Source organism: Wyeomyia smithii, chromosome 3 (assembly GCF_029784165.1).
Source record: "Wyeomyia smithii strain HCP4-BCI-WySm-NY-G18 chromosome 3, ASM2978416v1, whole genome shotgun sequence".
In the NCBI taxonomy this organism is placed as follows: domain Eukaryota; kingdom Metazoa; phylum Arthropoda; class Insecta; order Diptera; family Culicidae; genus Wyeomyia; species Wyeomyia smithii.
In genome coordinates this window covers 226,132,562-226,148,796 of record NC_073696.1, presented here as the reverse complement: position 1 = coordinate 226,148,796, position 16,235 = coordinate 226,132,562, and the positions used below count along the sequence as shown (strand labels likewise).

The 16,235-nt window shown below is 43.0% G+C and overlaps 3 protein-coding genes across 3 annotated transcripts; 2 read left to right on the top strand and 1 right to left on the bottom strand.

The window, feature by feature from the left end:
- Window positions 1–4,947: 4,947 nt before the first annotated feature.
- Window positions 4,948–6,369, top strand: LOC129729093 (uncharacterized). Its single transcript, XM_055687573.1, has 4 exons — window positions 4,948–4,984; window positions 5,054–5,626; window positions 5,680–6,009; window positions 6,084–6,369. Exons 1-4 carry the CDS (start codon window positions 4,948–4,950, stop codon window positions 6,119–6,121), a joined length of 978 nt encoding a protein of 325 aa, XP_055543548.1. The 3' UTR covers window positions 6,122–6,369.
- A 4,648-nt stretch (window positions 6,370–11,017) lies between these two features.
- Window positions 11,018–15,123, top strand: LOC129731712 (nuclear RNA export factor 2). Its single transcript, XM_055691929.1, has 4 exons — window positions 11,018–12,231; window positions 12,293–13,006; window positions 14,026–14,802; window positions 14,861–15,123. Exons 1-4 carry the CDS (start codon window positions 11,146–11,148, stop codon window positions 15,065–15,067), a joined length of 2,784 nt encoding a protein of 927 aa, XP_055547904.1. The 5' UTR covers window positions 11,018–11,145; the 3' UTR covers window positions 15,068–15,123.
- LOC129731713 (uncharacterized) lies at window positions 12,985–13,730 on the bottom strand. The gene is made up of 3 exons (XM_055691930.1): window positions 13,492–13,730; window positions 13,336–13,427; window positions 12,985–13,274 (listed from the first exon to the last, which is right to left on the bottom strand). The coding sequence occupies exons 1-3, from the start codon at window positions 13,553–13,555 to the stop codon at window positions 13,038–13,040; spliced, it is 393 nt and encodes a 130-aa protein (XP_055547905.1). The 5' UTR covers window positions 13,556–13,730; the 3' UTR covers window positions 12,985–13,037.
- Window positions 15,124–16,235: the final 1,112 nt, after the last annotated feature.

Genomic DNA, 16,235 nt, shown 5'->3' with positions numbered 1-16,235 from the left:
TACCGCATCCCTCCCGGAAACGGTAATTGGGTTGCAGATAAGTCCAGTACGGCGGCCATATGCACGACCAGCAAGTTCCCGGTTCAGGAGGTTGTGTCAACCTCAAATGAAGGATACGCGGTTGCCAAGGTGGACGGAGTGTTCTACTGCAGTTGTTATGCTCCGCCGCGTTGGTCTATCGAAAGGTTCACCCAGATGGTCGATTTGTTATCTATGGAGCTGACGGGACTAACACCCTTAGTAGTGGCGGGCGACTTCAACGCTTGGGCTGTTGAGTGGGGAAGCCGCCGCACGAACCGGAGGGGTCAGATCTTGTTGGAAGCTTTGGCAAAGCTCAACCTAGATCTGGCCAACGTTGGAACCAAGTGTACATTCAGCAGAAATGGTGCGGAGTCGATCATCGACGTGACGTTCTCCAGCCCAGGACTGATCGTGAACTGGAGGGTAGACGATGGCTACACCTATAGTGACCACCAGTCGGTCTGCTATAGCGTAGTCCAGAACGTGAGGCGGCAGGCGACGGGTAGAGCCAATACTCCGACCGTCCGCGGGTGGAAGACATCGCATTTCGATGCCGAGGTATTTGCAGAAGCAATGAGAAGAAAGCGCGAGGGGGGCAGTTGGCTCCGCCCGAGTGCTGACCAATTAGTTGCCACATTATCGCGGGCGTGCGACGCCACCATGCCTAGGACCCGCCAACCTAGGAATAGTAAGTCACCGGTATGCTGGTGGACCGACGCGATAGCGGACCTCCGTAGCGCGTGCCTCCGTGCAAGACGGATGTTGCAACGTGCACGTACCGATGCACAGAGGGTAGAGCGCCGTGTAGTATTCGGATCTGCAAGATCGGCGCTTAAAAGTGCGATAAAGGCGAGCAAAAGGGCCTGCTTCGAAAGGCTATGCGCGAGTGCCAATACGAATCCGTGGGGCAACGCCTACAGAGTCGTAATGGCGAAGACCAAAGGCGTGTTGGCGCCTGCAGAGCGATCACCAGCGATGCTGTAGCGTATCATCGAGGGACTCTTTCCACGACACGAGCCAAATCCTTGGCCTCCGGTTGCTGAGTCTCACGTCCGACGTTCCAGTATCTCAGACACAGACCAGGGATGGTCGGCCAACCTGCCGGGCATCCAATCCGTGAGAGACGGCAGCCGTGCAGAGGTTGTGGAGGAGGTAAGGGTTACGAATGAGGAACTCATCGTGATCGCCAACTCCCTAAAGGTGAGCAAGGCACCGGGACCGAACTTGGCCATCAGGACGGCCATGAAAGTGGCCCCCGATCTATTTCGAGCAGTCATGCAGAAGTGCCTGGATGACTGCCTCTTTCCGGACAGGTGGAAGCGACAGAGATTGGTGCTGTTGCCGAAGGCTGGGAAACCGCCAGGGGACCCATCGGCATACAGACCTATCTGTCTGCTGGACACTACGGGCAAGGTGTTTGAGAGGATTATCCTCAACAGACTGGTGAAGTACACAGAGGGTGTAAACGGTCTGGCAAGTAACCAGTTCGGCTTCCGGAAAGGTAGATCCACGCTGGATGCTATTCTCTCTGTCACCAAGACGGCAGAGGTAGCACTCCAGCGTAAGAGTTGGGGAATTCGCTATTGCGCAATCGTCACGCTTGACGTGAAGAATGCATTCAATAGCGCCAGTTGGGACTCCATAGCGCTCGCGCTTAGGAGCATCCACGTACCGGTGTCGTTGTACAAGATTTTGGAAAATTATTTCCAGAATCGGGTACTAGTTTATAACACGGAGGAGGGTCAGAAGTGCGTCCCAATCACCGCAGGGGTACCGCAAGGTTCCATCCTGGGCCCGGTGTTGTGGAATGTCATGTATGACGGGGTGTTGAAACTAAAGTTCCCTGTAGGGGTTGTGATCGTCGGCTTCGCAGACGACATCACGCTAGAGGTCTACGGCGAGTCGATCGAAGAGGTCGAGTTGACGGCCGCGCACTGCATACGCAAGGTCGAAGACTGGATGCACTCTAGGAAACTGGAGTTAGCGCACCATAAAACGGAGGTTACGGTTGTGAACAACCGCAAACTAGAGCAACAGGCGGTGGTCAGAGTCGGTGACTGCACCATTACCTCAAGGCGTTCCTTGAAGCTCTTGGGGGTTATGGTTGACGATAAGCTCACATTTAAGAGTCACGTCGACTATGCCTGTAAGAGGGCTTCAACGGCCGCTGCAGGACTATCTCGAATGATGTCCAATAGCTCAGCGGTATATGGCAGCAAGCGTAAACTTCTTGCCAGAGTGGTTTCGTCCATACTTAGGTATGGTGGGCCAGCGTGGTCCAAAGCGTTAGGTACCAACAGTCATCGTCGTAAACTGGAAAGTACCTACAGGCTCATGTGCCTGAGGGTTGTGAGCGCGTACCGTACAGTGTCATACGACGCAATCTGCGTCCTGTCCGGCATGATGCCTATCAGCATAGCCATTAAGGAGGACGTAGAATGCTTCGATCAACGTGACACAAGGGGTATACGAGGCACCAGAAGGTCATTCTCGATGATCAGATGGCAGCAGGAATGGTCCAATTCCGTAAAGGGTAGATGGACGCATCGACTTATTCCGGACGTATCCGGATGGGTCGGGAGGCGCCATGGAGAAGTTAACTTCCACTTGACACAGATTCTGTCAGGTCATGGTTGCTTCAGGCAGTATTTACACAGATTCGGGCATGCGGGGTCCCCCATGTGTCTCGAGTGCGCGGATGCGGAAGAAACTGCTGAGCATGTCTTCTTCGTGTGCCCTCGTTTTGTGCATGCGCGGAGCGACATGATGGTAGTGAGCGGGCCAGACACCACTCCGGACAACCTAGTTCGGAGGATGTGTAAAGACCCAAACATTTGGAGGGCGGTTTATACAGCCGCCTCTCAAATAGTTTTAGAATTGCAAAACAGGCGACAGGTTGACCACCGACACGCCAGTGTTAGCTAACGGCCAGTCTCCAGGTTAGTTAGCTAAGTTAGCAAAGATACCTAAAGAACCAAGAGGGTGCACAGAGCACAAAAGCCGCTCCCCGAAGCAATACCTAGCGGTGGTCCCGGGGAGTATTATGGGCTGGAGACTGGAGGGGTTTTAGTGGGTCCGGTCACTGATTCAAACTAACCCCACACTCCCTGAGGTTGGTCACCTCAGGGGTTTGGATGCAAATTTCCCCTCCACCCGAAAAAAAAATAAAAAAAAAAAATATATATATATATATATATATATATATATATATATATATATATATATATATATATATATATATATATATATATATATATATATATATATATATATATATATATATACTTAAAACTTACCTTCACCTCTTTGATGAACAGGTGCGGCCTGTTACGCTTGTTACACTTCTTGCAAATCTGTAAATAAATAGAAAAAGATATATATTAATATAAATAAAATAATATGTTTAAAAGAGTACTTACATCTGATTGCTTCTGCTGTGGGATCATCTTTTCAGGGTTTAGGTATGAGTTTCGGAAATAACTCGCAAGCATCCACTCAGAATGGTGTACAGAAAATGACTTCCAGTCCGGAGCAGAGATGCCAGATGTTTTTGAAAAATCTAGCGTGAGTTTTCAAATAGGCGTATGTCGCAAAAGTAAACAAATCGAGCTAATGTTCGCATGATTTAGCAAATTTTATTTCACTTGGTGTAAATTGATCATTTGTACCAAAACATATTAATTTATACTTTAAAATTCAAAACAACGCAAACGTCCTATGTCATCTTTTCTCAGTGTGTTCGCATTTGTTCTATACACCCTTTTCTCGGTAAATCGACGCATCTGTCAAAACAAAATAACATCGCGCACACTGCAGATAGGATCGTAGTAAACCGATGTATGTAACAACAATTTAGCAGAAAAAATGTTCTGCAGATAGGTCGTGTTCGTTTTTCGTATACCAGTGTATTTCATGTTTTCTTTAAAGAGATATAATCGAGCTTGAAACGTGAACCATTGAACCATTTTGTTACGATGGATTCCAGCCAAGCATGGAAAAGTTCACTCACTAGCAATATTTCATGCAAATGTGTTCTTTGATTTATCAGTTATCGTTCAACTATTTCCACTCGCGTACAAGTTTTCCATAGAAACGCTGCTGATTGTTTTTCGCTTCTAAGAGTGTCGAATACCATAGAAGGAGACTGAATGATTCAAACACGATAGTATTTATTGTATCCAAGTTCACTCGCATTTAACATTTTCGCGAGAAGCTTTGAGATATTATCGCCAGTGATACAAAATTATGAATCCAAATGAACGTTAGATTGCGTTCAATTGTTTGCTTGTCGGAGCAAATAGGTATCATCAATGCTTACGGAAATTGTAACATGGTGCATTAGCATCTGATACTTGAAATCACTAAGAATCATCATGGTATATCACGGTGAAAGCACGACGTGGAGTAGCCGAATTACGCCTACAAGCAACCAACATTTGAAAGAATCATTGCGATCGCTTGAGTGCAATCGTTTACGATTCTTTCGTGAAACACTCGCTATATGTTGCTCGCTCCGCCTAAAGCAGGCAATACTGAAACAAAATCATCAAAGAAAGCTACCATATATTTCTTTGCTCTAAGTTGTCTCTTGCAAGCTTGAGAATGTATAACTTTTAATAGCGATGGTTTGCTAGGATTGAAAGCTTTCAAATAGCACGTTCAGAAATGATACCCAAATGATTGTTATGCGATACGAGTTTTTCCATCCTCGATTCCAGCTGTTGCTCGGTATGTTTTTGTTGTAATATTGCTAATGAAATATGGCTCATAATGTTGGCCTTCACTTAGCTTGGATCCCCACTGCAAGTTTCCTCGCAAGTTACAGAAATTGTCTCTCAAACTCCGAGTGTCGGTTGTTTCGAAGAAGTCGAAACAAAATGGATTGAATGTCTTCCTAACTTACAGTTACGTGCTCAGTCGGGTGCTATGAACCTATCGATTAGTCAAGACATTTTACGGTCAGGTTAGTATTTTTTAACTCTGATTCTAGGGGCAAAAAACAATGAGACTCTAATGTATTTTTCCATTTCAGAAAATCATTTCAATGTTTTAAAAAATGAAACATTTCCTGCATCTATTTCTTCCTGCTCTTTTGAAAGAAGTTTACCGGAATGTTGCGTGTCTACTCCCGTCCAAGCTCGAAATGGGCCGCGTTTAGAGCTTGACAATCCATTGGACCTTTCTTCATCTGCTGTTTTGACCGACGTTGAAGAGCAGCCGATTGATCTATCAACACGAGCGAAAGCTAGCATTGAGTCAACTGCTGAAGCAATAGATCTTGCACTTCTTAGAACACTAGAGCAGACAATTTCACCAGTCATTCCATTGGACTTGCGAACCACAAACATCAGCCAACTTGAAAATCAGGACGAGCTTGTTTCATCTGAACAGGCATCTGTGACAAAGACCGAAGAGAGCAGCTTGAAATCCACCAAATCTAGTTCCTCTCCAATCATTGTTTCATCACCTCCGAATGCGCAGTCATTGCCATTTCAGCTAGCTGAGAAAACGTTCCGCGGAAACGTCAGCCAAGCATTTTGGCCACGAGAGATTATAGAACCGATCCCCAGTTGTTCGCCTCCAAAAAGAGCAAAATATTCACCAGGTAGTTTCTTTTTATTTGAACACGGCAAAAGAGTAATAAACTATATTTTTTAGGGATATCGTCGAGACTGAGTGATATGCCTAAATCTGGAACAGGATTAACACCTCAAGAAGCTGATCAAGGCATGGACTTTATAGATGAATTTCATTCTGAAGATGCTATTTATGATGTCGAAGGTGATCCCACTCTCTTGAACGATTTATCTATATATGAATATTTTGAAGAATGTCAATATCAACAAACTGATGACTCGTCGTATTCTCCGGATGATTCGGACACCGAAGCAAAGCGACCATCGTGGCGGCGAAAACGTAAGAACGAGCGTAAAAACACAAAACTAGCCAAAAATTCAACGTCTCTATCGATCGACGATCTGGTACATGGTATTTATTCATTAATCATTGATTTTATCAAGCATAAAATAAAATAAACATCTTATCTAAACGTTTATTTACAGGCGAATCAACAACTGACACAAATAAAGGCAGTAAATAATTGTGGAATTTTTCGGGTGCGGAAGCTCTTGAATTGGAATGTAACGAAGTTCAGGAAAAGAAAGTCAATATTCGCAAGCGCAATAAACTTTTCAGAGAGAGAGGGCTCATTTACACTCATTCCGACGGAACAGTTGTTCCAGCAAGAGTAGTAAAGCCGGTTTGTGATTGTAGGCTGAAATGCCAAGAGAAATATCCAGACTCCGTCCGCAAGCAGCTGCTAGCCAATTTACTGCGGCTAAAACTCTCGGGCCAGAACCAGTTTCTATCTGCGCATATGAAAGTTACCAGAACTGCTCGTACAAAAGTAACGATGATCCAAATTTCAGCAACTCGTATTTGTAAACCATTTTTGTCTTGTATAGGTCGTCAACTCTTGTCGCCAGTATTCCCGCCTCTATCGACTGCCAGGAAAGGACGGTTCGGTGCGAGTGTGCAAAAAAATGTTCTTGAGCACCTTCGATATTAGCGATCGAAAGCTCCGAACTTTGGCATCGAAAAAGATCACTGGAGCCGGAATCGCCGAAGATGATTGCCGCGAGTTTAACACAAGCCATCGAAGTATTAGCAATGAGCATCGAAAGCTAATTGAAAATCACATCAACAGTTTCCCAGCATATTCGAGTCATTATACTCGAGATAAGTCTAGCCGACGGTATCTTGCGAGTGATTTAAATGTCGCCAAAATGTATCAAATGTATCGAGATAAGTGCTTAACCGACAATGCTTGGATTCCGGTCCACTATCATACGTATAGACTGATATTCAACGGAATGAATCTAGGATTCCGCAAACCAAAATTGGACACGTGTGGTGTGTGTGACCAATACCGTATCCAGATTAAGCTGTCGAAGAATGAAGATAAAAAGTACCTGACTGCAGAGCATGAAGCCCATCTTGCGTCTGCTAAGATGGTGTATGACGAGAAAAGTAAGGACAAAATGAGAACCAAAGACGACGCAAGAATTCGTGTTGCGTCGTTCGACTTGCGGAAGCAATTGCCAACCCCTTATTTGACATGTGGTCAAGCTTTCTATGCTCGCCAGTTATACACTTATAACTTAACCGTATTCCAAACGCATAATAAAACACATTCTGCCACATGCTTTCTTTGGGACGAAACGAAGGCGCGAAGAGGATCTCAAGAAGTAGCGTCGTGTTTGTTACAAGATTGGCAAAGCATGCTTTCAACTGTTGAGCATGTCATTTACTATAGCGATCGATGTGTCGGTCAAAATCTGAACAAAACAGTTGTTGTCATGTTTGGCTACTACGTTGAACTGCAGGCCTCCATTGGGAGAAAGCTTACTATTGAACACAAGTTGATGAAAACTGGGCACTCCCATATGGAGGTTGACACTGTTGATTGAGAGAGCGAAACGAAGGACGACGGCTAATATTGAAATACCGCATGACTGGGCTTTATTTATCTCTGCGATTACGCGGTCTGTACCATTCAAAGTAATTGAACTGCAGCAAAAACACTTCCTTACTTTTAAGCTTCTTTGTGACCGGTACTCTAAGCCAAAAAAGACACCGGAAGGAGAAATGGTGAGATTTAAAGACATCATGGTGTTTAGGTACAGCACTGACGCTCCAGGGAAAGTTTCTTACAAATACGACCCAGGGCAAGACTTTTTCGAAACTGTTCATCTTTTACAGCAAACGGCGAAGGTCGAGAATATTACGTTGCATCCCCTGAACACTCAGCCACTGACTTTACCGGATGCCAAACTCAACGACCTTCGGGGTCTTCTGCCATATATATGCAAGCAAGATTATTATAAGACATTCCTGAAAAAATTGGTTCCTACCAAGAGGGGACGTAAAGCTAAGTCAATTAAAGAAGATAATTTCGAAGACGATATGGACGCAGAAGTAGCAGAAGAAGAAATGCCACTAGATTGATTTGCTTACTTTTTTTCCACTACTTTTTGTTTATTGTTCCATGTTTATTTAAATGTAAAAATAAACTTTTACACAAAAGCTACATTATTCTACAACATTTTTCTTCATGTAGTCCTTCAGGAATGGGGTGAACTGTTTCTCGTCGCCTAATCCAGTCTCTACCAGGCGATGACTCAGCATGATGTCGACAGTGGATTCGGTGAAATTTTCGGTGCAGGGGAATTTGCGCCATCCACCTGGACACCTCCAAGGGTGCGCGACACACGCTTCCCGTTAATTCTGTACATCACATCGTCAACCAGCATCAGCTTGTATGTGTTCGAGAGTATCTCATCTCCGATGAAAATATCCTTCCAGATTTTCATTACAGAATGGAAAGAAATATACAGCTAAAATAATAAACACTACGCTACGTCCACTAGAAGATCTCGCCGGGAAATTCGAAAGAGAGCTAAGCATTGCTTTTTATGTGCTACCGAATAATATTCGATCGGTGCTTCAATACGAGTGCTAGTTGTCTAATTCCTAGAAAAATATATCACAGTTCTTGTATCATTCAGAAAAAAATGGTAAGAATCATCTCAATTTCAATGCTTTTCCATCCAAACTTGAAGGTTATCAAACCGACTCTCTGAAATAAACTGATTAATACTGGTGTATCCGATTTGACGTAAAATAAAAACAATTAGCTCGAGCGACGAATAGTATAGGGCGTATGTAAACAAAGAACTGCCACAACGACGAATCATTAGGGTGTATGTAAAAATTACACGACAAAACGGCGTAAAACATTTTTTTATCAAATTCGCTAGGAAAATGACAAAAAAAAAACAGTATGTTGAAACATACAATAAAAACATAATTTTTTCACTTAACTCTTGCTAAAATCAAACCCGATCATAGAGCAAACAATTTTAAATAGCATTTATTCATACAAATAGAAATTTGTTACTCCTTTTTCTCAGATTCTTGCTGATGTTACATACGTCTATTTGAAAACTCACGCTTGAAATGTCTGCAACTGCTCGAAAAACCTACACGGAAAACAAAAAGTACCCATTTTCATGTCGATTTCACTCAACGGCGTCGTTCCGTGCAGGATTAATTCAATAGAAGGTATATAGCACAAAGAATAATAATACGTCAAAAATACCCAATTTTTAGTTCAATATATTAAACTATGCCATGGATAGATTTCATTCGATTGAAATAATATTAGTTGAAAAAAGCGGATCATTGAAAAAAAAAAACCTAATAAAATTTTCTCAAAACCTACTCACGTACCTTTTAATTTGGTGTAACTTGCTTCAATAATTTCCCCTTTAAGTGCCTCCTTTCCTAGCTCCATTCTCTCAATGCAATTTTAATCTTTTTCTTAATTGGCGGCTATTATTTAAAAACAGTAGCACAAAAGCAAGTTTGTCACTTAAAATCACCAATTTAAAACCAAAACTAACAATATCAAAGAAATCTCTGCCACTTTCGCGAAATCAATTTCTGCACGTGGGTTATGAATTTTCAACCAGTTTCATTTTTTATCCAATATTGGGTTCGACCTACTCAATGTTGACTTTTTGTCAAAATACCATCATTGAGTGAAAGCATGTTTAAAATAAATTAAGTTGAAATCACTCAGCGATAGCATTGCAAAACTACCCAACACGTAAGTTATATAAGGTTTACATCATTTCAGGTAGTTTGTACCCTCCGGTTGGGTAGATTTTGTTTTCCGTGTGGACTCTGCCATAGTCAAGTCATATAGCGAATTTCTTTATTCAACTGTGTGCGGGCAAAACTGCCGAGAAATAATTCAACGTCATCGCCATTTAAGACGCAAGTAAGAAAGAGATGCCAGATAATTGTTTACGAACTGCGGTGGTGGGTTGAAGCTGACAAATTTTACAGTGCGCTTCGGGCAGCACGACAGGTCAAAACTGGGTCAATATCGAGCGAATAAAGAAGGGTTTTGACAGCAGTTAGTGCGCTTTCAGGTCAAAACGAGGTGAGCTGGTGGAATAAAGAAATTCGCTATTAGTGGTCAATGGTTCGATAAAATCGATAGTTTTCAAGCTCTTATCGATATAGACCATTTTACGAACTGACAGGTGTCAAGGATCCTGCTGATGATGATGTTGCTTTTACGTGCGTTATGTCAGCGGTTCCGAGCTTTCTGTCAAAATTTCATTCATGAATTGAGTTCAGAAACGTCTCGTAAAATAGTCTATTATTGCAATAAGAAGCGTTGCCGTTTTTTAATGTAGAAATGTTGAGTAGTTGTGGTTAAAGTCGCAAGTTGCAAAAAGATGTCGTTAGCATTCCAAACGAGTAAAAATTTGAAATCGCGATTTCTGGAGTTTTTTGTTCTAGCTTGGATATCTGTTATCTGTGATTAGAGGTAACAGAACATTCCGAGATATTGCAATCAAATACGATAAAGTCGCATTGTCATACAATTGAATAAGAATGTTCCAAAATTGCATTATCACAGTGATATTAGGCCGCAGGCTCACAAACTTAACTAACAAATTAATGGCCCATTTTTTACTGTCCTATGCAGCTGTCAAAAAAATGGGTAAATTTAAAAATGTGAAAAGGATAAAATTGTATAATATAATATCCACTATCTGGCTGCAATATCTTTGTTGCAGAGATTCGCGATTCTGACAATTGCTGATAGCCGATAAAATACTCCTGTATTCGTAAATAAGAGTTATTTTTATACATTTGCAAATTATTGAAAATAATTGATTTCACTATTTTGAGTAACAATCACAAAATTACTGTTTTTGCATGGATGCAGGTTTTATTTAATAATGGGTAAAATGTCACCCATTTTATTGAGAAAATTCATTTCTCAAAATGAATGAAATTGTACCCAGTTTTCGCTACCGCTCACCGGTCGCGCTGTCGAAGCGAGAGGGTTATGAATATATTTTCTCAAGTTTTTGGTGGTTTACTTCATGGCAGTCAACTTGTGCTAGTGGTTTGGTTTGACAGTTTCAACTTCTTGCAGACTTTCCCGGCGTCCTTCGCTGTGAGTCTTGTGATTATAAAGCTATTTTTCTTGTTTAATTGTATTTTTCGGAATCATTTGGAGGTGTTTTGCACGTTAAAATCATGTCTCTGGACGACCAGTATAATAACTTCCTAGAGGAGTTGGAACAAAAGCCGGATATTAGCAAAATTCGCTTCGATGAGGACGATCCCATGAGCGACGTTAACGCGATAGTAGAAGCTGAAAATCGCAAACGAAAAATGGCTAAAAACCCTCTAGCTTTAGCTGGTCAGCAGCGGCGTGAACCGATGGATTTGCTAGAGCGAATGCAACAAGAAGAAATCGATGAAGATCCGACGACGGAGTTGAACCCTAATGATCTAAACCAGAGAGTGTTGGTAATGAAGTCCGGCGAGATGGACATTCTGCTGGAACCGGAGAAAGCGTTGGTGTATACCTGTTTCAACACCGCCTACGACCGGGCTTCGCTTAACCGACCGGACGTGTGGCACCAAATTATGGTGCACCATGAAGGAAAGTTCTCGAAGAAGGAAATTCTTGACGGTTTGTTCACTCTAATCAGCACCGACGATTTTTACCCGGTCGCTTATCGGCGGCATGCGAATATTGACTTTTTCCTGGTGCGTTTATGCAGCAAAGCGTTGGTGAAGTTGTTCGATAAGAATCTCAAGCTGAACGTGGGTCCAAACGATGCGGATCCGTTGAAGCTTACGGTTAAGCTGAACATCGCTAAATTTGTGCAGGGTCAAATTCAGCCGAGTGGAAAAGTTTTCGCGGCGGTGGCTGAGCGCTGTGAAAATGCGGTGGTTTATGGTTTTTCAAATTTGCTTAACTTGGACAACTTCAGGGATCATAGCGACTTTGAGGAATTGTGCGTTTTTCTAGGGAATCGAGCCCATCTGGAACTGGTGTGTAGTTCCATTAACCGTTTGGATGACGTTCGGGTGAAAGTGAATGCGATCAAATTAACGAACAATTGCATTGCGCACATTTCTCCGCTCGTTGCCATTAAGGATTTGCCAATACAAACGCTGGACTTGCGCTATAACAGAATCAAACATCCAGCTTCGCTGCGACCAATGCAGGGCTGTGGAATCAATGAATTGTATATCGAAGGAAACGGTATTGTGGATGTTCCCGGTTATATGGACGTTCTGAAGCAGTATTTTCCGAGTATAATTAAAATTGTAAGTTAAAATTGAGGAGGGGAATGTTTTGAATTGTTGCTAATGAAATTGACTATTTTAGGATAATACTTTTATTGGAGCAACGGCCAGAAAGCAAGCGACCGCCCCGGCTTCTCGTGGTGTCGGTGGAGATGACGAGGTGGAGCTAACAGCCACCGGCGAGATGTATTCATGCGTTAATGGAGTTGTCGAAGACGCTAAGAGTTTCAAAAAGTATAAATTCAACACCAAATGGCACCAAGTTGTAATAGTTCACGAGGGACGCTATGAAAAATCGGAAATTTTGGAAGCCCTGTTTACCCTGCTCGATGGTTACGATTTCTATCCTTGCTACTACAAGACCTATTCGAAGCAGGACGAGTTTCTGGTCATTAATTGCTTCGAGGCACTGTCTTTTCTGGTACAAAGTAAATTGGTTTTGCGAATGAAAAATTCCAACGAGCTGATTTCGATCGTGCTCAAGATGAATGTTGCCGATTTTAAGGAGGGCCAAGTAGTGGTCGATGAAAAGATCAACTTCATTTTGCTAGACCGGTTTAACGATCGCTGCTTGGATCTTTGCTCTTTGCAGCAGCATTTGAATAAAATAAAATTTGCTGACGTGTGTGCCAAAAGCACCCGGACCTTATCGAAAATTTTGTCCACCGCTGGAAAGAAGTTTGGAAACGTTTGTTTGGTGATTCGGTTGAGGAACAACGGACTCAAGCACTTGGGAGCATTGTCATCGCTGATCTCGTACCCAAAACTGGTGTCTTTGGATTTGAGGTACAACGAGGTTAGTATTTTACTTTATTCTGTGTAGGATGTTAGAAATTGTTGCCATCTTCGGAGTTGATGACGTTGTTAGTGCACTCCTTAGCTAGGTAACAATCGTAAAACAGTTCTCCCGGGCTGCACCGGCAACGGTTGCAGCCAAGCTGAATACTATTGTCTGCTGCGCACATCTTTGTTCCCGGCATGTTGGGGTTTCCACTGTTAGGACTGCATGTGTAAATGCAGTGCTGGTAATTTCCAAGCACGTTGCATTTACAGAAGTAGCATGGCTGAAAATTGAAAACAGGTTGCTTACTCACGTTAGCTAGAAGTGAATTAATCATGTCTTACGTGATTCAGTACAGCCCTTGAAGTGCACGGTAACGGCACTTCATCGAACATTTTTTGGATTCCACCTGGAACTGCTGCTGGCGGTTCATCGGCTGTGAGTTGTAAAATAGTTGTAATAATTCAATTATTCATGGTAGTTTGTGAATGTTTTATTACCTAAACATTGGACCGCGACCAGAAGTGTGACGATGCTACTTAGTAATGCGCTTGTACAACTCATTGCTTCCCTTTGACTGTCACCAAGAACTGTTTCCCAATTGGATAGTCAGACTCTAAAATATTGAGGGTGATTCGTGCGTTTGTTTGCACAGGTGGACTTCAGTTCGTCTCTGTTATGTTCAAGTGCATTCCAGCTTTGTTATTGGCACACAATAAGGGTGTTTGTTGAATCTTCGGTAGTTGAAAACGACTAGGGAACTCACCATTCAGTAACATAGCCGTGTACACGGGGTTTTTTCTTGAGTTCAAATCTTCCCTCTCCCAGAAGCAAAAGAAAAACGAAAAGCTTTTGATAAGAGCGTCAGGAAAAAAAATTCATGAATTTATATTTTACTGCGGAATACTTGGCATCAGAAATCTATTATGCATCTGGATCATCTTTCATCCCGAAGAACGGTGTTGTCTTAAAAAAATTAACAAGAAAAAGTCATAACTAAGAAAGAACTATATTGCATCTCTCCCTCCCACTAGATTGGCAACTTCGAAGACCTGCAGGGTGTGATGAAGAACCGCATCAAGGAGGTCTTCCTGGATCACAACCCGATATGCAACACGGCGCCATCCAGCATCGAATACATTCGCCAGGTGCGGGCCATCTTCCCGGGGATTGAGAAACTCGACGGTATGCCTCTGCTGGAGAATGGTAATTTGAATTTTTCGCAAAATTTTATCTGCACACCGGAGGCATACAAATTTACGGAATCGTTCGTGAAGCACTATTTCACCATCTACGATTCGTTCCAACGGTCCAGTTTGAAGGAGCTGTACCACCCGAAGGCACAGTTTTCGATGACGAGCAATTTCGCTCAGTCCAAAACACTGGACTCGCATCAGGTGCGGCTGAATGCTTACCAGGGCAAGAGTCGCAATTTGCTTCGGCTGGCAAACATTGATCGTGCCATCAGTAGTTTAGTGGTGGGAAACGAGAGAATTGCAAATGTGCTTGTTTCGTTTCCAAAAACCGAACACGATTTCTTCTCGTTCCGCGTCGATACGCCCATCTTTCGGCCGGAGTGTGTGGTAATAACTGTGCATGGAGCATTTAAAGAGATGGCCAATTCGCTGCTGAGTGACGATTTTGTTCTCGGCTTTACGCGCACCTTTTACATTCAACCGTGCGCAAAGGGGCTGGGAATCTTCGAAAGGGCAATTGAGTTCAAAATTTTTAACGATCTGTTCCACATGTATAATTTGACGACGTACGGACGGGAAAATGTTTTCAAGCATCATGATGAAGCGGATACGACCGTAAGTACATGCTCGACAGACTGAATAATAAAGTACTGATGATTTCTTTTTATAATAGGACCCCTTCGTACCACACAGCGAGGAGCGTGAAAATACGGTAATCGTTTTCCAGGAACTGACACGACTCAATCGAAAGTGGTGTCTGCGCTGTCTGGAAGAATCTTCCTGGAATCTGAAGGTGGCACTGAACATTTTCTTGAAATTGTATGAGGAGGACCGCATTCCTGACAATGGATTCGACGCGTCGCTTGTATTGAAGCGATAAGTGAAACTCTTAGTGAAGAGAATTTATTTTTAAATACATAACGTGCAGTAAGCTTACATTTCTTTTGACGTTTTGTTTTGCTTCCTATTGTGTTGTATCACTCTGTACATGGAAAGAAAATAAAATTCTTAAACATTCTATTAACGGAGACATTTACATTCTGCTCGTTACAAATAGCCGCGTTCTCGCGAGTTTTGATATTATTGCACATTTCTTCTGTTTGTTTGATGCCTTATGCCAAGTTAGTTCTGCAAGATTGACAGTGAAGTGAAAATGATAATAGGAAAAGTGAAATGAGGGAGTTTTCCAGATCAAAAATTTACTACTTTCCTAAGTCCGATTGAGCTGGAATTTTGTATGCGCACATTTTTCGCGAAGACGAAAGTTTTGAGCCCTACCTACCGCCAAACGAAATTTGAAGGTCAATTTGTTTCCGCAGTTCAAAAATTTGTAGGTCCCAAACGTTTTCCAGGTTCGAGTCCCAAATCTTAAAACCTACCTAGTTGCTTTTTTCCACAAAAAATAGTGATTCGTCTTGCTACTGAGAAATAAATTCGATATATTATCATTAGATCACCCTTACCAATCAGACGAGAGCCGGGGTGGCTCTGGCTGTATCAAGAAGTTGTCGCCTTGTTGCTCGGTTTTGGGCTGTGTTCCGCAAGTTCCCCAGGCGTCTCACCACCCACAAGTCTCCTTCGATATGGTCGAGCCATCGTACACTCTGCGCCCCTCTATTTCTGGTGCCGGCAGGGTTGCTTAAAAGAAGTTATTTCACTGGGTTGTTGTCTGGCATCCTTACGACGTGACTGATCCACCGCAACTTATTGACTTTCGCCAGGTGTGCAATGGGGTTCGCTCCAAGCAGCGCGTGCAGTTCGTGGTTCATGCGCCGTCGCCATTCTCCGTCGTTTGTCTGTACTCTACCGTAGATAGTCCGCAACACCTTCTGTTCGAAAACTCCAAAGGCGTAAAGGTCTTCCGTGAGAAGTGTTGTTGTCTCGATTCCGTAGAGGACTACCGGTCTTATCAAAGTTTTGTTCAGCGTCAACTTCGTGCGTCGTCGCACTCGACTCGATCGAAGTGTCTTCCGAAGTGAAAAGTAGGTACGATTTCCAGCCTGGGGATCTCCTTGCTGGTGTTATTGTTGGTAGTCACCAGTGACCCC